The sequence below is a fragment of the Amblyomma mixtum genome, chromosome 3 (assembly GCF_055824585.1).
Source record: "Amblyomma mixtum isolate Tamu chromosome 3, ASM5582458v1, whole genome shotgun sequence".
In the NCBI taxonomy this organism is placed as follows: Eukaryota; Metazoa; Arthropoda; class Arachnida; order Ixodida; family Ixodidae; genus Amblyomma; species Amblyomma mixtum.
Window position 1 is genome coordinate 242,076,079 of NC_143014.1, and position 23,046 is coordinate 242,099,124.

Sequence of the window (23,046 nt, forward strand, 5' to 3'; positions counted from 1 at the left end):
GCATTTTCATATCTTCAGCAGTGTTTTTGTGAGGGGGAGAAATTTTACAGCTTGACCTTCGGATAATTCGGACGTTTCTTCTGGTCCTTTGAAGTCCGGATTAGTGAGGTATTATACGGACTTATAAAAGATAAAGACACCAACAATTTCCTATTTATCTTTTTCAAAAATTTTTTTGTGCTGAACAGGTATTGATATTCAGTTCAGTATTCAAAGGCATTTTCTCCTCAAACCAAACCAAACCATCATATATGTATTTGATTAGTATTTGAAAAATTTCAATATTTGCTCACTTCTGCTTTGAAGTTATATAGTGCATCAGGGCAAATATGCATTTTGTACACCAGTTATATGTGAAAGTAATTCAAGCAATGCATACTCTTGCACTTAGAAGTAGTTTAATACAACTACTTCTAGAGGGCTACCAGCTGGGCAAATATAATGGAACTCTTGCCTTGTAATGCTGTTTGGGGTACCCTGAGAATCCATATGGCCACAGCCCAGTCCCTGATTTCCGTCAATTTTATTTTGATGCAGTAGCATTAAATGCCTCATGTGGAAAAAAAGTGTCGTCAGTCATGAAATTCACCCATTGGCTGGAGTGAGGTGACGTCACTTAGGGTAAAGACATCAACAGCTTCTAATACTATCTCATAGCGAACACATACTTTAATTAGGTGGCCCTGTGAAATTTTTTAGCTACTTATAGTAGCTGTGTGGCAGGCTTTCACATTTGTTAGCGGTATGTCTTGGTGGAGCACTTTTGGGTTCACGTGATATGTATGCTTCTGATACCTGGCAATAGAAAATTTGTTCAATATATTGGACAATGGAATTGTTTGCGCAGCAGCCATGGGAAGAGGTCTGCCTTTGTGCAGAGGTTCTTTTCAGGTTCTTTTAGAACCTGTGCTGCTGTCTAGTGGGTACGGTTAAAGTATCATTTACGTACTCTTCAGGAGCTCTCAGAAAGGCGGGAGTGAAAAGAAAAAGCAGATTCAAATGCATTTCCAACAGGTGGTAAAGCATGTTTAAGTATTATTAACACTTGTAACAGTGCAACCAACTTGCACAAGCACCCATCTGAGCGAAAAGGGAGCTTCGATTTTTCTCTGTGCTTTCAAATGTTCATAATCTCTATATCGGACATTTCCCAGTACAAAGCCACGAGTTTGAAACACAGAAAAAGATATTTCAGTCATGCTTTGATGTCCAATTTATCATGTCCTAAGCACTTTAAAATTTAAAATTTGGCGGCACAGTTTACTCTCTGGGTCTTGGGGAAACTATGCATGCAAATGTAAATCGTGCTGTAGCATACACTGCTTCACTGAAATTGCAGCCATAGAGCACTCAGTGTTCTGATGAAGCTGGGCAAATTGGTAAGTATTGTTGAGACATGAACAACAGCCCGAAGACGACGAGGACAAAGTAACAGATACACAGACACAGTGCCTTGTGTGTGTGTGAATGTTTTTGTCCTCCTTGTCTTTGTGCTGTTCACATCTCAAGAATGCATAACTAGCTCTACTTGCTCTCCTTTGGTAAATATTGGAAGGAACTGTCATCTATTTGTGACAAGTGACTAGAAGAACTTGAATGCAATGAACTGCTGCTAAATACTTCTCTGAACAAGGGTTGAGGAGGAGCCATAGTGAACTGAGCAAACTGATGTTCCCCCTTGACACTTGTTCGTTTTGTTTTGTGTTGTTGAGTGTCCCATCACCTTTTGCCTTCTAGCTACCATGGGTGTAGTTCTAAACTGCGTTTGGTTTGAACAATTTTCATTGTAGGAACCTGAAAACATACGATTTAATAACTCACAAATTTTCCGATAATGTGCAGAGACATCATGCCTGATATAGCAGTGAAGTTGATAAAATGCCTAGAACTGCATCAGTAGCCAGATTGCATGTGTTAATAGGTATGCTTGGTGTAAGCAAGTATTTTCAGGACTTGTGCATATTACGCCACTGTAGTATACTTCTGATAAAGCCTTCTGCATCTGCTCACCAAGCAGCATGAGCAACACGTGCTACCCAGTTGTGTCGTTGCAGCTGATGTCTGCTTGCTTGTATATTTTGCCACTAAGTTTTACGCCATCATCTGTGACCTCTGAGTTTTGCCTTAATAGTATGCAGTTGTTACTGCGCAGTGCAAATAAAAACTAAATCACTGGAAATGACCTCTGTACCTAAAGAGATTGTAGAGTGCGTAGTGTTTAGTTGTAGAAACAAAGCTCTAGCTGCGCTGCTTGGGTGGTGCATCAACTGACTTTTGTGAGGCTAAATTTGCTAGTACCATAAGTAATTTAACTGCATAGAAACTGAAGAAATTATTGTGCTGTCTGAGACTGCTAACTGTACAGCACTTCATATTTTAGGTGGAAAATGTTTCAATTCGATGTGCTTTATTGAAATTCAGGAAATTTTGTCATGACTACAGTGCAGCTCTGCATTTGTGTTCTGTACATCAAAGACTGGCAAAATGAGTGCCCCATTATGGCTGGGCTTACCAGTAGGTTTCTACTCTTGAATGTTTGCGTTCTGAGTTAGCTTGTACATGGGAAGCACAGGTGTGTCTTTTGTTGTAAAATGTATTTTGTTTCAGCCACTGGCTCTAACATGAGCCAAAGGGGCGGCATACTGCTGCTTGCCTGAATGCAGAGCAGTTCCCACAAAAAGGGGCCTGCTAAACAACAGTGGCATATCACCTGCTGCTGATACATATTGGTTGGGGCATTAATTTCTAGGAAGTGAGCATTCTTGCTGTAAGTACTCTTAGCTTTGGCTGTATTCTGCAAGGACAAAATTTGCATTTTCTTGGCAGTGGTTTGAATTTGCAAAATGATGAGAATTTCGAAAGAAGTTTAACAAACACATATGAAAGAAACTAACACATTACGGGCAGTACTGAGCAGTTAACCATTAGAGTAATGAAGAGTTAACCAACAGAGGAATCCACCTTGGGGATTCTTAAACATTTGACCAACGCAGTTCCCACATCGAGTTATTGATCAATTTGCTCTCGCGCATCATAAGCTTGTCGTCCCGGTTAGCTCAGTTGGTAGAGCAACTGCTCCGATGAAGTGGTGGTCCTGGGTTCAAACCTCGGACCAGGACGAATTTTTCTTTAACTACGAAGTTTCTGAGAACACTGTATAGCTTTCCTTTGTAGCCATATGGCTGTGCTTGGGTCAATGTCAATGAGTAATTACTCCCTTATTACAAATCTACTCCACCTTCGAGGATTCCCCTGAACATTTGATTTGACCAACACAAAAGAATGGGCCTCCTGTACAAGGTCCATTCTTTTGTTAGTTTGTAGCAAGATGTGCGCTTTACAAACGCAGAGTTACTGAGCTCTTGTTTCACACGTTGGGCACATTACGTTGTGAATCTTCGGGAATGAGAGTTCTTGGAAGGTTGCTGCATGTAACTAGGGGGATTTTGTTTTCATTTAAAATCTTTTTGTGGCATCTCCAGCCGAAGGAAGTAAATTGGATGCAACCCTAAATTTCCCCGATGATTTTCCAAGGTTCCATTTAATGTGCAAGGGTTATTAAAATAAAGGAGCACAGAAACTAGAAAACTAACATGAACAGTTTTGTATGCAGACCTGCTGAAAGTTGGGCCATGCTGTGGCCTCAGTGTCGTCAACACTGATGACCGAGATAATATGTTAGTCCTCTGGAACTGATCGCTAAGGTTCCTCCATCAGCTATGAATTTTGTGACAACAAACTTATGCAGGCTTGTTTAAACAATGATGTGTGTCTGCGCTCAGTGATGGCTCTGATACTGCTGCTAGAAGAGTCCAGCAGACTAATATAACAGGTTCAGTGTGTATTCACAGCAATGCAGAGTGCCCTTTATCGACACTGTGTAGCTCTGCAAAGTAGTTCCTGTACATTGAAGAGCTAAAATGTCGTTTGCAATTTTATATGTCTTAAGGCTTAATTAGGACAGGTATAAAGAGAAAGGCCATTGGGCATATAAATAAGATTTCAGGAATAAAGAACCAAGGGAGCTCCTAAATCACATTTTCACAGTAATCTCTCTCACCAATTGGTTTTTAGTAAGCAATTGCAGTCATGTAATTTTGATTGACTGGCTGCAAGCAAGATGATGCTGAAGCCAGCACACGGGTGCTTTTGTGTCTGTTTTTGTGGGACAGCAAGTTGAATTTGGGACCGCATTTCGTTAACAGCTGTAGCTTCCAAAAAGCCAGGCACCTAGCTTTATTGGCAGTTTTGCCCCTGAAAATATTAGAATTCTTGACTGTCTTCTAGATGAAAACTCAATTTTTGCCGTCTTCTTCCACTATCATACACAGTGGTTATAATGTTAAAAAGAATAATTTCTATAGTGGTGTAGACCACTGGAGACTAGAAAGAGAGGGCACAGTATTCTTCAAAAGTGGCACACATGAATTGTGATCATGGATACTAGCTTGAGTAATGTAAAACATACTTTCAAACAGGCAAGCAATTGCTTTGGAAATTTAAATTATGTCAAAAAGGCATGCAACTGCTTTGGAAATTTAAATGATGACCACAAGCATGTAAACCCAGCAAACAGCCTTTATGACAAAGTGTTTTGGTTGCCTGCACACAGCAGCTTAAATTTGCAGTCTTAGAAGTTGCAAATACACAAAGGAGATTAAATTTATGTGCTGCACAAAGAGAATACTGCAGCTTCAGCTTGGGTTCACTCGTGCTAGCAAGTGCAAAGGCACCACTTACTGCAGACATGCAGCATAGCTTAGAAGGCAGAGGCTTCTGGTATGCCCATAGCAGTGCACACATTTTCAACATATATGGTAAAATCTCCTTAACACAAACCTACTTAACTTGAACTTCTGCTTTATTTCAGCTAATTCTTTTGCCGTCATCATGAAGTGTATTAAAAAGACTCCCCTTAATTTTAACACCATACAACACCAGCATATTTTCAGGCCCCCTTTGTGTTTGAATTATCGAGGCTACTCTGTTCATAATTGCGTGCACAGGAAGGTAGTAAGTGTCCATAATGAGCATCATCATTGCTGACTCGGTCCATTGCAGGGCACATCCCTCCCAGTGCCTTCTGATCATGCCTGTTTTGTGCCAGCTGCAACCTGTGTTATTTCAGCAGATTCCCTAATCTTGTCATTCCACTAGACTCTTGGCCCCCCTGATAGCGTTTTCCTTTTCTTAGCATCCATTCTGCCTCTCTGGCTGTTGTCAGTCCTGTACACTGTGTTCTGCCTGTATCCATTCTTTCTCATTCTGCTAAAGACCTTCAACTCGCATTTGCTTTATAATCCACACCACTATGTCTCTTTACTTTGCATCCCATATCTTCCTTTTTATTGCTCACTGCACTGTTATTATTTCTAGCGTTTTTGCTGGACTGCAAAATTCGGACCCAGAGATGAATATCAGCAAGATTTGTTTGCATTTTTTTAGGGATATAGGGAAGTTGCTGTAAAATAATTTGGGAATGCTAGCCCGAAATCACTTTACCCCATTCTTAGTCGCCTGCTAATTTCTCACGACTTAGATCTGCCGAGATTACTTCGCCTTAGATACACTTCTCAATTACAATACCTTCGTACCTGCCATAAATTGTTGTTCCTTTGCCACAATTTTCAAACCTCTTTTTGGTTTTATTCTAAGCTTTTAAGCCTGTGATCACACTTTGCATGCCTAGGTCCTCTATCATTCGCCGCAACTTGCTTACCAGGACAACACTGTTGGTAACTCAGAGGTTCCTGCTGATAAATGAAAGGTTATAAATGAATCCTTACGCCTAATTCTTCCCGCTTTATTTAAATAGTACTTGCAACATGCAGTGGATAACAACAGATGTCGTGTCTCCCTGTCCAGCGCCCCATTTCAGTTGCTATTTTCTTGCTTCTCATATGTAGCACCCAGCTGGATGTGCAGTCCTTGGTAAATATTTTCTAGTAAATTTTGCATGGCTGCTTGGTGCCTCAGTTGTGCAGTGGCTTCATGACTGCTGCTGTTTGTACTAAATAAAATGCTTCAATGTCTATGAAGGCCCTGTACGGAAGTGCTTCAAATTTCTTTACAGTGTGATTGATGACAGGACTGTTGCCCAGTGTTGGGCATCGCTTTCAAGAACCTGCTTGTTCCCTAAACTGGGTGAACCCCGCCGCGGTGTCTCAGTGGTTACAGCGCTCGGCTGCTGACCTGAAAAACGCGGGTTCGATCCTGGCTGCGCGGCGGCTGAATTTCGATGAAGGCGAAATTCTAGAGGCCCGTGTGCTGTGCGATGTCAGAGCACGTTAAAAAACCCCAGGCGGTCGAAATTTTCGGAGCCCTTCACTACGGCGTCCCTCATAGCCTGAGTTACTTTGGGACGTTAAACCTCAATAAACCAAACCTAAACTGGGTGAAGTCCAATCTGCTTGCAGTTAGCTCGGTAAATGTCTTGTATATGACTGCTCATAAGCTACCTAGCCTTGATATTGAATGATTTGATATAATAGGGTTCTATGCCTCGGTATTGAGATCATAAGATATGTCTACTGGGATGCCAGCTTTTTGGGCATTACATTTCTGTTCTCCTTGAGAATATCTACAGGTACTTGATCTTACCCATTGCAACTCGTAGTTTTTATGGCTTTGTTCACTTTTTCAGTTGCTGCCAGTTTCTACATCTTCCTTCCAAGTAAATGACTGGTTGGCTTGACTATTACAACTCAGTAAAGATCTCTTCTGATGATGATGCATGTTTATGGTGCAAGGGCATCTGCGGCCAAAGAGCGCCGTGGCGTAAAGTATTTTCATTTACTCAAGGTGGGGTCAAAGACCCACTTGCCAAGCATTTCACCCTGAATAAGCCGAGCACTAGACCGGGGGAAAGCCTGCAGCCCTTGCACCACCGGCAGGTACCCGGCAGCACTGGGGATCGAACCCCGCACCTACCGCATGCGAGGCGGATGCTCAACCACTAGGCCACCACTGCGATGTAAATACCTCTCCTGCTACCTATCTTGTCTATATTGCTAGTGACATTGCCACACACATCTTTTACTGTGATAGACGCAAATAGGTGTAAATCACAATGCTATGACCTTAATCCAATTCACTTGTCCATGAAAAATTAGGTGTGGTACGCACAATATATTCAGTGACCATTAGTACAATTCCTCATGTGTCTTGGAAATTCATGATTGCAATTAAAACAGCAAAGCATACGTAGTCTACTCATGCCTGCACCTGTACGTGCCACATCTGCAAGAGCCTAGTTTCCTCCTGCCTGCTTTCACAATTCCTCTGCTCCCTTCACACTCTCTATGTAATACTTCCAAATGTCACCTGCCTTCCTTTTATTCATCACTTTTGTTAGCTCTGCTGCTTCTACCTTGTCTTTGGCATTTCAGATTTTCATTTTTCTGCCATTTTTTTCAATCAGATCTTGTTTTCTGTGAGAGTCTGCTAGTGTCATCTAGCTGCCTTTCCTCCCACTCTAGCTGCACATTGCGATTTTTGTCAGGTTCACTGCCTCTACATGCACAATGGGCAATTATGTGCATAGCGAACACGCACATTTAAAGGGACTAGAAAATGGGTTCGAAAATTGCTGGTAAACAAGTTGAATGTGTAGAACGATTGCTGTAAGAATGGATTGGAGCTGGCAATTTAATATTAATTTTTAAAACATTGCGTTTTTTAAAATTCGTGGGCTAACTGGTATGCGCGTAGTGAAGGCTTTTGAAACTATTTTTCTAGTTCTACGTCACTAGTACGATGAGTGACAGGCCACTAGACAGTGCCACTCGCTGCAAACGCAAGTATGTGCAGGAAGACCAAGAAGTCAAAGACCCACATCGAGGAAGACGGGTGCAATAACCAGAAGTCAGTAAACCAAGTATCGACTGATGACGCTTTCATGGGTGGGGTGCAGCCTTCAAGCTGTTGCGTTGATTGGTACGAAAGCACTAATCCAGAGGTTCAGAGCCTAGCAAAATAGTCTATTGCTGATGTATGTCCGCACAGAAAAAAAAATAGGCAGAAAAAGAAATGAATGACAATCAACATCTATGACAGGCAGTTGAACCCGTGGCGGCGCGAACAGATCAGCTTCAAAGGCCGCTTCGTGAGACCACTAGGCTATCACCGCAGCCAAACACATCTTGTGTTAAACTGCACCACACTCTTGCACTGCAGAGCGTAGCCTTCATCTACTTACATCTGCTCCGTCCGGCGGCACTGCCCGCTCACCATTGCTTTCTACACAGCACAAATAAGTGCTTTTGCACTGATTCGAACGTAGCAAATATTCCGTGTAGTTGTTTTTTTTTTGTCTGGTGTCTCGGCATGTACGAGTTGAGGATGGAGAGGAGTGTCATTTTGAATCGAAGACATTTTCAGTTGTAATGAAGCTAGCTCGAAAATTCTTGCGGTGGGGAGACGTGTCGTGGAATGCCCATCGTTCACTAGCTTTACTTAATCTTGGAAAGTATCATTTCCAGGTCCCTTTAATGAATGTTACATGTGTACTATATTTTCATTGGTTGGAGCACATCTTCCATATCTAATTTCCTATTTTCCGCACTACTAGTAACAAGCTGGTTTGTACAAATCTTGCGCCAATTAGAGGTAGTGGCAGGCCAGAAATGGCACTTGCTAGACTTCAAGGGGTTCTTTTTCCACATCCTTTAATATGTCCACAATGAGGAGAGTAGAAGACCATGCAAAAATGTGCAGGAAAGGTTCCTTCTACCATGACCACCACAATTTAATATTTCCATGGGCTGGGCTATAAGTGACTGATAATTCCTCCTAAAATAAATCTGAAATTACCACTGAAGTGCCTATTTGCAATATTAGAGAAGTAGCTTCCGACAGTAACTTTACATTTAGGGCCAACAGGGAAAAAAATCACAGGCGTGCATGTTGCATGCATAACAACAGAATGCATAGTGTCATTCAGTAATGATTCACATGCAAGTTGTAAGAGCAAACTTGTAGATAACTAAACTGCTGCAGAAAATATACCCTCTGGAGGTAGCTACAACCAGTATAGGAACAGCCATAGATCTGACATACCAAGAAGATGCACCAGATGAATTGTCTACACACACATGCAAGAATCAACAGTAACACACTTGTAAAGCTGACAGTGTCGGGCAGCACAGCATCACTATAGAAGTTCAATGGGCTTTCTACAATGACACAGCACCTCATTCTTCACTACTGCAAGTCTAAATCTAGGTCAGCCTTCTCTCTGTGATCAGTGACACCGCCTGTTTGTACAGTGGCCAGATAACGGCAGCCTTTCACACTACAATGAAGCTAGGTGCCACCTTGTGGTCATTATCTTCAGTAAAGATCAGCTAGCAAATCAATACGAATGAGACCGAACTGGTCTACTGGTACTCAACAGGACAGTGTTTTGATTTGTAATTTTATAACTGCATGAGTGCTTCTCTTTCCATGCATTTCTTGGCACACTATTCAAAAGACAATCCCTGGAAGAAATGGAAGCTGACAAAACAACACACACTCTGCTTTCAGCAAAGTTGAGGCACCTTGATCCACTACTGTCTGCAGCAACAACATGTACACATGGGCATTTGAGTATTGCTAAACAATATGAAATTTAAATTGCGTCTGAAAAATTTTTCACCACTGCACCCTGGACGAATAGACAAGTATCCATAATCCATTTCTACATACTAAAATAGTGCCAGGCACTGTAGTGTTTAAGGCCCTCAAGCATGACACAAACTATGTGAGCACAGAGAAGTCAAATCCCCTAGTTTCATATCATAATGCAAGAAAGATGGTGGTTGCAGTTCAGTAAACAGAACAGATGGGTATGGTCACATTCAACACGGTAAAACACAACAAAGGACAGACTGTTTTCCCTGCCTAGCAGTACATCCACAGAGAATGAAAACACTAAGAAGTATAGTCACCACTGTTTCCACCGTTACAGAACAAAACTACATCCTGTGCACAAAACTGAAAAAGGGTGCTGAGAATGAGAGTCTATACACAAACATGCACAAAAAAAGATGCAGGTGATATTTCCCTACGCCATAAACAGTGTAGCAGCAATGGATAGCCTTTGTATCAGTACACAATTACTGTGCATCCACTGAAGCCTATTCAGGGCCTCTGTAAACATAGTCGAGCAGATGGGCCAGTGATCCTAAAGCATCCATCAAGTGAACAGTTCCAAGAAAGACTAGATTAGGCCGGCTAAAAGCAGTTGGCCATAGATCACACTGGGCGGAACTGTTTCGGTAGCAAGCTTCCGTTTCGGAAAAAAATTCAAAGTTCTGCTGCCTTCGTACCTAAATCTTTTGGTCACAGTGTAGGATGCAACACAAATACAGCACTACATGATGCTGCAAACCTGGCTTTGAAACGACTGCTGGTCCGCACGAACTCCGTCCGCTACGTCAATATAAGGTTTCCCAGTGCCACTGTATGCGTAGCACTTCTTGGTCTCTCCATACGAAAGGAAACTCGAAGGCCGCTGTTTCTCCCGACGCTCCTGGAACAGCACTTGCGCCGTGTCTTCATAGCGCTTTTTGATATCTCCCACGGATTCAGCAATGCCAGGGATTGGGGCCGCCTTGTTCATTCCCTCTGGTGCTACTGGGAGACAGCTCCTGAAAAACGAACACCTGATGAAGCTTGCTGACCTGGCAGCGCTCGTATACAACTTTTGAATGGTGGGGCGGTCCGACAGAACTGCTACATGGGCGACGCCTTGAGCGATGGAAGCAAGTTCACGAAGGTAACGCCATGACATGTGCGGGTGGAGACAGCCATAAGTCTAACACACTCGTGTGAGTTGCGCAGATGCGTGAGTCAAGGCTTGTATACTTTCCTTATCAAGCAGTAGCATATTCAACGGTGACTGACATGGCTTGCCGCAAAACGCAGGATACCCTCGGCTATCAGACATCCTGATGTTTACAGCCGATGTCATTTAGTACAAGCAAGTAATGGAGGACAGCAGCACAGATTAACTAAAGCAAATGAAAGAAGCAGGAACTAAGCAAATGAATGAAGTAGGAACTGACACTGGAAACGCGGGTACATGCTGCCCCTAAGCATAACAACCAAGCACTCCGGAGACAGAAAATCAAAACATACTTATTCTTTTCGTCCGCATCCAGTGTACTGTAGGAGCAAACACCTTTCGCTTAAGTTCTACTTATTTTGATAAGCGTGTGCGCATTTGCATGTGCGCAGGTTAACAATAAAAGCATGCCGAAAATTTTCTAAAATGTGCTAAATGGGCACAACACATTGGCGTCTGCAGCCATTATGACCATAGTTGCCGGCATTTTAACTATATCCGTGAAGCAAAACTATTTCAAATATCAAAATAACAGGTGATTGTTCCAAACTATAGGACATTATTTCTTATTAAAACTAAATTGGCAACACTATGCAAAAAAGAAGCAAGCTTAATTTATTAATAATATTGTCTTGTTATGGTAAATGTTCAGCCATTTCATAACCGAAACCCGAACTTATCAGTCTTGGGGGCTGGGACGCTGCTGTTTAAAACAGAATGTTTTTTTTTCCCCTCTATTTTAAGCCATACCATTTGTTTTAGATAATGACAGAGGCTGTTTATTGTTTTGTGTGTTTTTACAAGCGAGATATCTGTGACGGGCTGTAACGGAACCCCATGATCTCATGGGGAGCAGGTAAGGGCGCTGAGTCAGATAGCACAATTCAGAGGCATGGTCGCAATCGTGACAATAACGACCTGATGTGACGTTAAACTGGGTCTTGTTGGCCGATTCTAAAAGCTGTTTTTCATGACGCGCGCGGTTGTTTACTCTGTTATGCTCGACACTCTTGCAAGTGTCACTTTGGTGAAAGGTTTTGCAATGAGGCATGACGTATATTCCTCGCGAAAATTCTAGTACAACTGTGTATTGGTCGAACACATTCCTGTATTTGCTGTATTGGTCCATTATTAGTCCGATATGGGTTTGACTCAGCCTAAGAGGGAGCAACACCTACAATTCGAAAAAAAGCGTATATAACTTCTTTGACGTCAGAAATTATTGCGGTCCTCAGTTAACGGAACATCACAGGCAAACCGACTACACGCAATCAATATCTAGTCAAATTAATTTAGTTAGCTTCGCCAATCAGTGGCTTGCTACCAGTACACATACCTCAGGGGGGCTAAAAGGCCCACAGGATGTGCTCTGCATGTCCTTGTGGTGTCGAGGTGTTCCCAAAGAACGTTATAGTGCACGTGCAATTTAAATTAAGTATTTTGTCAGGGTGATGCCCTTCGAAATGCAACTTTCCGCCCACTGAGCACGTAATGTCTCTTAGATGTCTTAAAACATCTGTAATGATCATGAATATCTTGGGCTACAAAATACAATTTCAAGACGAAGTTTGGTACGTGTCTAGCAGTCATTGCACCCAAACGTTTGGAAGTTGTCTTTAGAAGAATTTTTACGTCTTCAGTGACGCAAGACGCTTGCAAGTCGCTGAAGCAAGTCCAGACATCCGTGTCTAGAGGGCTTCCTCGCAAGACGGCTTCGGCTGCATGGGCGTATATGGAGCTGCAGCGCAATCTTTGCACTTAAAACTGGAGGAAAGCTAGAGCGTCGCGTGACCATTTAAAAAATAATAGAGAAAAAGCTAAATTCACAAAGGCGTACACATGTGCATAGCAGACTAGGGCAGGAATATTTTACTGGCCTGGACGTGGTATTTACATTTATGCGCCACATGCATACAATCAGGATTCAAGTAATTTTGGGCCCTCCCCGAAAGTGCTACCTAGCCTCCCACTGAGTACAATACGTCTCAGGCACAAAATATAAAGCGATCTAAAATACATAAAGCTACACAAGACGTACACAAAGGAGATTTTTAGACAAACGTATGACATCTTTCCCTGGACATCTAAATTATGTTTCTCTTAGATATTTTACGCACTGCGTACCCATAGAATAACTTTCACTTCTGAATTTATTTTTTATGCCCTGGTAGGAATCAAGACTTTCAACTACCAGAACGTCGCATTTAAGTCTGAATAATTCTAATGCATGAAGAATAAATTAACAGCCACAAAAATACCTTACATAACTGTGCTGACCTAAAGTTCGCCACGTGAACATTGTAGAGACCACTGACGTGAGGTATATAAGGAAGAGCGAATGTTTCCTGGCAGGTGTGCCGGGATGTGAGAGTATGCAGAGCCCTTCTCTGCAGCCGTGCGCGGTGTGTGCGCACGGCGTGTGTGTGTGTGGGCGTGTATGCGACATATGCTGCATGAGGAAGACGTGAGCTCCATATGCTACATGTCTCTCCAGATGAGTGCCGCCCAGTGTGTGCGTAGTTTCCTCTAACCCAGACCACTCCAAGCAATTCATTATACTATGACATCGTAACCCTCCATTCGCACTCTCACTGTCCTTTTGCTTTCCCTTTCCTTCTTCCCCGGTGTGGAGAAGGCCAGGGTCACCTTACCGCCGGCCGACCTCCTTTCCTTTCATTAAATTACTTTCTCTCTCTCTTCCTGGTGGGGTAAGGTGACGGAAGGGTTTGTATTCCTTGTTTCGTGTGCTTGCATGGACGACTCTGGGGTGGCCTTTGTTACGCAGAGCTAGCTTAGACCTAAGACAGCAAATGAAGATTGAGTACATCAATAAATCTTGCTCAACAGGTATACCAGAAATCCTTTTAAAATGTTTGCAAAATATCTTGCGACATGTATGTTCAGGGTATACTGAACGTTTGATCTGCGCTATTTAATAAAATGATTCCCTGTTCTCCCGCACATAACACTTGATAAACACATTCTATAAGCATGGAACGCTTCCTTATTTCCATACTCTTCTCCTTCCTTCTGTAGTGCTTGGCTTCATTTGATCGGATTGGGCGGATCACCAATGTGAAGTAGAGGAGTAAGCACTGCTTTTCATGAGGCCTTAGTTCTGGCAACGTTGGTTTAACAAAACTGTTTTTATCTTCTTAATTTTATCTAATTTATATGCTGGATAACAGAATCATTTCAATGCTATCTGTTGGAGGTCGAGGGATTAATCACACTGTGTAGCTATATTTTCTTCCAAATATATATGTTGACATATATGACAAATGAATAATTATAGCAGAGAGGCTTGGCTTGAAATTTCGATATTTTGGATTTCTTGAATGAGACAATGCCAAATGTCCAAGCAAACTATACTGAGTTTTGTTGAAATAGTTTGCATGGAAATGTTATCAATAGTATTGCTGTAAAAAAAAAACGCGAATACCCTTGTAAAAAAAAAGAAGAAATTAAATTTTGGGGGACGAGAAAGTTCTAACGGTGGTCGGCCTAAAAACCAGAAATAAGCGGAAATGCACATCTTGCAAAAGCATTTAACTTTGTCATATGCTGGAGTGAAAGGCAAGCTTGATCTGGACAGTCGTAGTGATCTGTACGCCGAACGAAATTTTTAGGTAAAAACCTGACATTACACGCTTAGCACGGCAAACGAAAGCATTGCAAAATAAAAAAAAAAACACTGTTAAAATTGAAACGGGAAACGCAAGTGCACACTGTCGCAAAGATGTAAGAATTTTTCTTGCCAAATACGTGGTAGTCAATAAAACAGCGAGTTATCTACTCCGGATACGCACCAGATCTGGCGTCAGTGCTTGCCTGGTTCGAGGTGCGGTGAGTCATTGCGCGGAGGATATTCGTCGTCGGCCTGAGCGTTCCACCGCGCCAAGCTGCAGGCGGTGTACTGAACAATTTTCTCACTGGCGGGACCAGAAAAATGCCTCGCTTACGTGGTACAGAAGTGTAAACTGAGGTCCCACTGCAACTGTCGGGCTCAGCCAACTGAGAGATACAAGCATGAGTTTTTGAAATCTATTCGCAAAAATTTTAGTTTAACACTTTAATTTAACAATTTTCAGATAATAATTTTAGTCTAACGGCACTTTCGGTTACAGTTCGCGCACCGCTTTTCAACTGTGTGTAATCACTACGAATTGAACCAGTGGTTTTTACTTTTCCTTTTTTTCGAATTCGCAGACCCTCAAACTATGTGATGAGGACCAATATGCTGGCTTAGGTTCAGTAATGTGCCTATTTTTTTCCCCCCAGTACAGCGGGGCTACTTAACGCACTTATGTTTTGTTTAAAACGCTATTACACGTTATAACTCGTCACGTGGGCATATCGGGTGAGATCGTACGCCACGCAAACGCGGCCTGTACCACTTCATGAGGGTGAGGCGCCGCTGCGGTCCGAGCTAGGACAGGCACACAGAGTTAGTCGCAGCGCGTTATTGGTGTCACCTGCAGTGTACATACGTGTGACGCAACCAGGAAATGGAGCGTGAGAAGGCGGCTATCGTAACGGAAGTTGCGCAGAGTCCCACCGCGCCTCTCTCTCGCTTTCTGTCCCTCTCTTTTTCTCTCTCCGATACGATCTGCTGGGCACAGCACGAAGCGTCGCGCAATGCATAAACCGAAGAGGCACATACCGTAAATGGAGGGCTGGATTTTGCCGTCTGCGGTGGCATGCTGATCTATACTCTGTCTGCGAAGCTGCAGTTCGCATCCTGCTGCCCGAATGCCAGCTGCCGCTGCGGAGCTTATTTTAGGTATTTTCTTTTGTGACTGCAGGCGTTGCGGTCTTTCGTGCCTACCCGATTAAGCGCCGAAATGCAATATTTTAACTTTCAAAGTTGTATAGAGGCGGAAGGACAGAAAAAGAAAACGATCTTGGACCAAGAGTAAAGGCGCACGTCATTATTTTCGCCGGCTTGGTGTATCGGTTTTTGTTGTGCGCTGCTGGCGACAGCAGTCGCTGAGTGCTGCATTCCACATCGGCGCTTCACAAAGTGTAGAGACAGTGATGCTTAACGAAGAGCTTACGTATTTTTCCCTGGTAGCATCGGAAAGTTGGCATGATGTTATTTTTTGTTTTGGTCAGATGTTAATACATTCTTCTATCCTTTTTTTGTAGCGTTTGTGGAGCGTTACAAACAAACGTTGCTATAACGTTTAGGTATACTCTTAGTTAAATATTTAAGCAACATATATGCAACTTCTCGCAAAATAGTAAAGAAACCCATCGATTATTAGAGTACACAACTTTAATCATCACTTTGCATGGAACAAGAAGAAATTAGGGTTACACTTGAACACTACATTAGAGCTAATACATGCGACTCATACACTCACCTTTGAACGGATGCCATATTCTCATTCTTTTACAGCCCGCCAGAAAGGGTGGGCCATATCGGTGGTAGTGGTGAATGGGTAATAAGCAGTTTTCTGATGAAGTTCTGTAGCTTTGCGTGCAGTCTATGACAGACACTATTTGAGAGGTTTTAGCAAAATGGTTCTGATTGAAGAACGTAATTACTATATGAGCTGTGGAAATGTGCTGGGACGCGATGTTTGAAATATAATTGCAATTTTGTTTAATAGTTATGGTTTGAACATTATAATAGCATTTAGAGCATAATATTAGTATGATGTAATATTTAAACTGCTTACAATACAACGTATTGTGTCCCAGGTTGCACCGAACTACAGAATAATGTTATAAAATTGTTTTCTGCTCGTGAGTTGCAGTAACGTTATATGTTACATTGGAACGTTATGCTAAAATATTCTAATACTAGAGACCTTTAGCGTAGCGGAGACGTGCTAGGTGGTTAGTGTATGAGCTGCATGTATTGTCCTATATTGGAGTGCTCTAACGTCACCTCCGTTGCTCCTTGCATATTGTTGACTAAGGCCATGTACTCTCACGAGTGGCAGATAACTGGCCTTGCAGGGTTACTTTACCTTTTTAGGGAATGTCGCATATACATTATACAAAAGTTTATTTAGGCTTAGTAAATGTTATTGCAAGGTTTGTTTGTGATGTTTCAGAAACACGAAAAAAAGTTAGGAACAATGTAATAACGTCTGACCAAAACAGAAAAGTAACACTGTCACAACGTTTCAGCGCTACCTAGGGTTATTTGTTAATCTTTACCATATGTATAACATTCCAATTAAACATGCAACGTTTCCACAACCTAGACAACAATTTTAGTTGGTTTGGTTTGTGGGGTTTAACGTCCCAAAGCGACTAAGGCTATGAGAGACGCCGTTGTGGAGGGCTCCGGAAATTTCGACCACCTGGGGTTCTTTAACGTGCACTGACATCGCACAGTACACGGGCCTCTAGAATTTCTCCTCCAAAGAAATTCAACCGCCGCGGCCGGGATAGAACCCGCGTCTTTCGGGTCAGCAGCCGAGCACCATAACCACTGAGCCACCGCAGCGGCTAGGACAACAATTTTGTCACACTATTCCGATGTTTGGTGGGTTACGTCCACGAGAGAAATTTCGCGGCTGCGTCAGGTATAAGAAAGTTTAACTTCACGATAGGATGAAAGTTAAGTGTTGAAAAAAATTATAAACAATCACCAACCACTAAATCGCCTAGTCGTATTAATTTTTTCAGCTTTGTTAAATTCGGTACAGCCCTCGTCTTTGTCCGCTTGCCTATTTATTATTCCAAAAGAATGTCAGTGGATGCACGTCGAGCGTGCACTGAAAGTCAAGCGAACATTTTTCCACAGGTCACTGATTTTAATATCTGATGCAAAGAGATTGACCCACACGATAAACACTTCTTCCAACCTTTCTCAGTCGTGCTGTGCGTTTATCTGATGAACTAAAACAGGATGCTTCAGGCGTCAAAAACAGACTTTTAAAGCCGTATTTAAGGTACCGAACGGGCTAATAATACAGGCACCACAAAGTTTTGTAAAAAATGAGCCTATTTTTTTTGCAAAACTTGAGAAGGTGGTTAAATGTTTTTTTTAATGCGGTAAAAGCTCCGTCTGCATAATGGCATGGCTGGGAACAGCAGGCTGTACAGTACAGTCTTGTGTTGTGTTGTGTTGGGTTTTATGGCACATAGGCAGCTAAGGCCATCATGCGCCAAGCACAAGGTATAGAATGAGTTTTCTGTAGAATTTTCAAAAATGTTAAAAATCATCGCTGGTGTAGATGGCCTAATAATACTGTACTACCTAGTAATAACGGAAGAAACGAAACTTAGACATGGCTAATGTTAAAAGCCCTAAGAAGGTCAGGTAGTCTCAGCGCCTATCCTTGCCTGGCCAAGGATCCCGAGGCTCCCAACCAGACAAATAAAAACCTCAGCCTTCTTCTCATGAATGAGAAAGTAGCTGAGATGTATCACTTAATAAAGTGAACTAGCGGATCGAAATTTACAGTTTTTCAAGCACGCCTGCTTCTTTTAAAAAGCTAAAAAGAGAAGGTATGTTAACAATGGCATTATCATCTAAAAGCAGTGCTGGGTGAAAAGGAATGCATTCATTATAAAATTCAGTGAAGTATTTTTTTCTTAGTTTTTCCAGTTTCGCACAAGAGAATAAAATGTGGTTAACGGTAAGTTCATCTCCGCATTCTTCGCAAACAGGTTTGTTTTGTTTTGTTAGCAGGAAGTTATGTGTAAGGTGAGTGTGGCCTATTCGGAGACGGCAGAGAATCCCTTCCTTGAAGCGTTCCTGGTGGTCACACGACCTCCATTCCCCTAAAACCGGCTTTACTAAGTGCAGTTTATTATTGACTTCACTGTTCCAAGCCGACTGCCATTTCTTCCTTAATTTCCGTTGTACTAATTTTATGCAATCGTTAAAAGGTATGTTTACTTTTTTTGTTTCCATCCTACGAGCTTGAGCAGCGCACAAGTCTGCTTTCTCGTTCCCTTTTATTCCGATATGACTCGGGACCCAGCAGAGTTTTATATTTTGTCTTTTAGCTGCGGCTGTTACTATGCTGTGTATAATGTCACCAAGAATAGGAGTGGTAGCGTTTCTAGCGTGGAGAGCTGTAAGCACACTTAAGGAATCTGTGTAGACTATACTGTTTGTGAGGTGCTCCTTTAATATTTTGTCTATGGCCACCCAGACTGCGTAACATTCTTCAGTGAAGATGGATGCGCAATTTGGAAGTCTTACTGTTTTCTCCGAATTACCTCGCACCACTGCACTTCCTACGTAAACATCTGTTTTTGAGCCATCTGTATGAAAATCTGTGAACTTGCTGTATTTTTGATCGAGTGCAAGAAATTCTTGTAGTATATATGTTGTCGTGGAGTTTGTTTTTTATGAAATTGAGTAAGGGTGAAATCACAGATTTTAGGAAAATTGTACCATGGAGGCAGTGGATCTTGTCTTCGAGCAATGTCGGGTAATGCATCTTGTAGGCCGAGGTTTTGGCACATCTCTTCAAAACGCAGGAGGAGTGGTCTGATAGCTAGTGGTTTGCTATTAAACAGTGTTCTCGATGGGCAATTTGTAACAACAGGGTAACAGATATGTTTTGGTAGGGAACGGATTTTTAGAACGTATGAGCATGTAAGTATGCTTCTTCTATCTGTAAGAGATGGTTCATTTGTTTCAACGTAAAGACTATTTATGGGTGACGTCCTGTAAGCGCCAGTTGCAAGACGTAAACCTAAATTGTGCACTGGGTCCAGTCGTTTCAGGTACGATGGCCTTGCTGAACCATATACTATACTACCATAGTCTAATGAGGATCGTACCACAGAGCGATAAATTTTTAGAAGGCCTGCCCTGTCAGAACCCCAGTGCTTATGTGAAAGGACTTTGAGTATGTCCAGTGATCGGGAAGTTTTCTTTTTTAACGTGTTAATATGAGGCAGGAAAGTGAGTTTTCTGTCAAATGTTATGCCTGGAAATTTATGTTCATTTTCTACAGGTAAATCTATTTCGTTAAGGTGTAGGGTGGGGTCTGCCTGTAAGCCTCGTTTGAGTGAAAACGGAATGGCCACTGTTTTCTGTGGGGAAAATCGGAAACCATTTCTGTCTGCCGATGTTGTCAGTTTATTTATTGTTAGCTGTATTTGTCTTTCACATGTTGATATGTTCGAGGATGTGTAAGCTATCTGTAGGTCGTCGTACAGTACAGTCAATGGGTGAGGTGCGTATCCGCAGTCAACACAAAGAGTCATGGGAAAATCGTCTGCTAGCTACTTCCGGTTCCAAATTGATCAACTGATTGCATGTTTCGATCGCCCTATTCACCGCGTAAGTTGACATCGTTTATGCGATAAATAACTCTTGGTACTAGTCACTGATTGCACTGAAGCATCGAAAGAGAAGCCCGTACTACGTATCTGCATGACCTGAGCGCTGAAATGGACAATCTAGAGAGGTAAGCGTATTTTTTCATGGTTGATATATGCCGGCCGCCGTATAGCCCATGTCTCTTGAGCATATGCGCTGAAGATGATTTCGTGTGCGTTTCGATATGTTTAGCGCATAAATCATTAACAGCCGTTTTTGGCCGCGCTTTGATAAACTGCAATCTGTGCAGCTGATTAGACGATGCTCGTATTTTCCTGACAGCGGGTAGAGCCGCCAGTGTGTGCTAGCAGACGACCCATATTTGCCACTGCGCGCAGCGCGCGTCTCAGCACATCGCATGGTGCAGTAATAAATCGCCTTGTCGCCTTTTTGTTATTCCAGATGCAGTACAGGTGGCATTTCATGCGAGAACAAGCAGGAACATGCCGCAAAGGAGAGTAGAGGCGCTAGATTATATATGCCACGCTGTGTTGTACGGAGCTGAGTGAATAAAATGAAATGGCTTGCCCGCGTGTTCTGGAGCAGAAATGTTTTATCGAGTACTTACTGCTTTTAGTGACCCGTTGGAAATACGTTGCATGAAGTCAAGGTCACTACGTTACTTACTTCAATCGCATGTGTGATTAGCCGTGCGCAGCGCAACGTACCATATTAGAGCGAAAAGTGCGTTAGGTACCCGGCTCCTTTCGTCACCCTAAAATCACAACTGCGGCAGGCTACAAGGGGAATCAAGTTGCAGACTGCGCATGAGGCGAAGGTGAATTTCTCTTTCGATGCTTCAGTGCAATCAGTGACTAGTTCCAAGAGTTATTTATCGCATAAACGATGTCAACTTGCGCGGTGAATAGGGCGAAACATGCAATCTGTTGAATAATTTGGAACCGGAAGTAGCTAGCAGACGATTTTCCCATGACTCTTTGCGTTGACTGCGGAGACGCACCTCACCCATAGACGTCGACAATTTTTCACGTTTCAGTGTTCTGAACAGTAAGTAACAGTAACTTAGTAATCTTGTATTCTGTAGTAACAATAGTAACGTTCGTTTATTAATCATAGCCGAATGCAAAATGCATTGCGACCAAGCTTTCAGCGCTCCATCTGGCAATATTGTTAGGAATTTCAGTGCGAAGGGCTTTTGGAACACATGTAAGTTTTACAGCGAAAGCAGCAATAGCTTTCTACAAACCATTTAATATAAGAGAATTTAAAGGATACAGCGGCAGCCGTGTAACGCGTTATGTATACACCACCACCACGTACCCTAAAGCGCGATTGAGTTGTCCACTGACCCAGTGAGCCAGTTATGCGCCCTTCCTTTCCTCAAAACCAAAGGAGGGTTAAGACTGCGAATAAGACAAGACTGGGAACTAGACTATTTGCTTGGCGCAAGTGGGGCCTTGGAGTAAGTGAAGTGTGCCGGGAACGTGATCGAACCGAAGACCGTTAGCGGAAGAAGGACGGGTGTGCACGTGAGCATGCAGACGCCAAAACTTGCCTTTGAGACGCCCAACCGAGCAGTCGCCTGTGAAACGTCACAATGGGACTGCCAGATCTAAACCTCCCGTCGCTAATGCCAGTCTGCTTTCGCTGACTAATACGCTAAGAGGTATACCTCTAAGCTTATAAATTTAGATCTAATCTTTTTTTTTCGAATTTTGCGTTCGTTTTACCATTCTTCTCCTGCTTTTAAGGATTTCTTAATAAGTACTACACATTAAGAATTTAAGATCCGCCTATTCTGTACCCGAAGCACCAATTTCTGGTTGTTTCGATATTTTTGGAATAATTGTAAACTACAAAACTACAACACAGCTTACCATCCACTTTAAATACATATAAATTTTTAGCTAAAGTTTCCCCAAATGAGCTTAAAACGTTTTGTTCTATATACCAGGTGTTTCAGCGAAGGCTTGAATTCTCAAAAATATATTCTTTAGGCAAAAATATGGCTTTTTCAGCATAGAATTTCTAGTGTTGGCAGACACTAGAAAACCGGTGAATCATTTATGTAGTAAGCTGGTAATTGATTTTTAATAATTAACTTTCGAAGTTAGGTGTTTAGTTGCAATCAGAGGTTTGTAGCCGGTCGTTAGAAATACCATGTCAGCTTTTAGAATTTCGAAAACGCGGCTACCCTTGGTGCTGTGGCTCGACAAAATTTGGCTTTTTTGACTGGTTACGTGCACTGGGAAGTTTGCTGTTTGCCTGCATGCTTTTCGACAGCGCATGTATTTTGGCAGGATATAGCCAAATTTTGTCAAGCCACAGCGCCGACGATAATCGCGTTTCCGAATTCCTAAAAACTGACATGGCTATTACTAATGACCGGCTACAAATCTCTAATTGTAACTAGGCGCCTGAACCTAATCGTATGAAAGTCAATTATTATAAGTTAATTACAGTGGGCTTGAGAGCAGCAGTACCGGCAGGATGCTTACCTGTCCATTCTTCTTTGTGCAGCTTCTCGGCTGCCTGGCTGTACCGGCTACATGCTGTGCTGCTCCGCCTCGTTACAACGTTCCTTTGTGGCCACCTGGTGTCAGTCTACATGGTCGGCACGTGCATCGCATGGACAGTGTGTGCCTGCACTGCCCCTATCACCTTTTGTGTTAGCTTTGGCTTGTTGGACGATGCGCCTGTCATCCCACTGCGCGCTTCTGACTGCCATACATCTGACTACGCCAACGCTTCATTGGATCAACGAATCACCGATTGCGCCTGCTCTATGACGTCATCTACCAAGGAGAGAAAAGTGCTGTTCCCGGAACTCTTCTTCAGTGGGCTTAAGAACAGCAGTACCGGCACGATGCTTACCTGTCCATTCTTCTTTGTGCAGGTATGTTACCGCAAAGCTGCTCGCTGTATTAGATCAGATGATCGGTTTTTTTCTGTT

General features: G+C 42.5%; 1 protein-coding gene across 2 annotated transcripts in view; it reads left to right on the forward strand.

Moving 5' to 3' along the window:
* The first annotated feature begins 15,226 nt into the window (after nucleotides 1-15,226).
* The window catches only part of LOC149354192 (uncharacterized), a 37,314-nt gene continuing 29,494 nt past the window's right edge, over nucleotides 15,227-23,046 (forward strand). For both annotated transcript variants that reach the window (XM_089583147.1, XM_089583146.1), the window contains exons 1-2: nucleotides 15,227-15,611; nucleotides 22,614-22,989. In XM_089583147.1, the coding sequence (XP_089439273.1) occupies nucleotides 15,529-15,611; nucleotides 22,614-22,989 (459 nt within the window). In that variant the 5' untranslated portion in view covers nucleotides 15,227-15,528. The remainder of the gene's footprint in view (nucleotides 15,612-22,613; nucleotides 22,990-23,046) is intronic.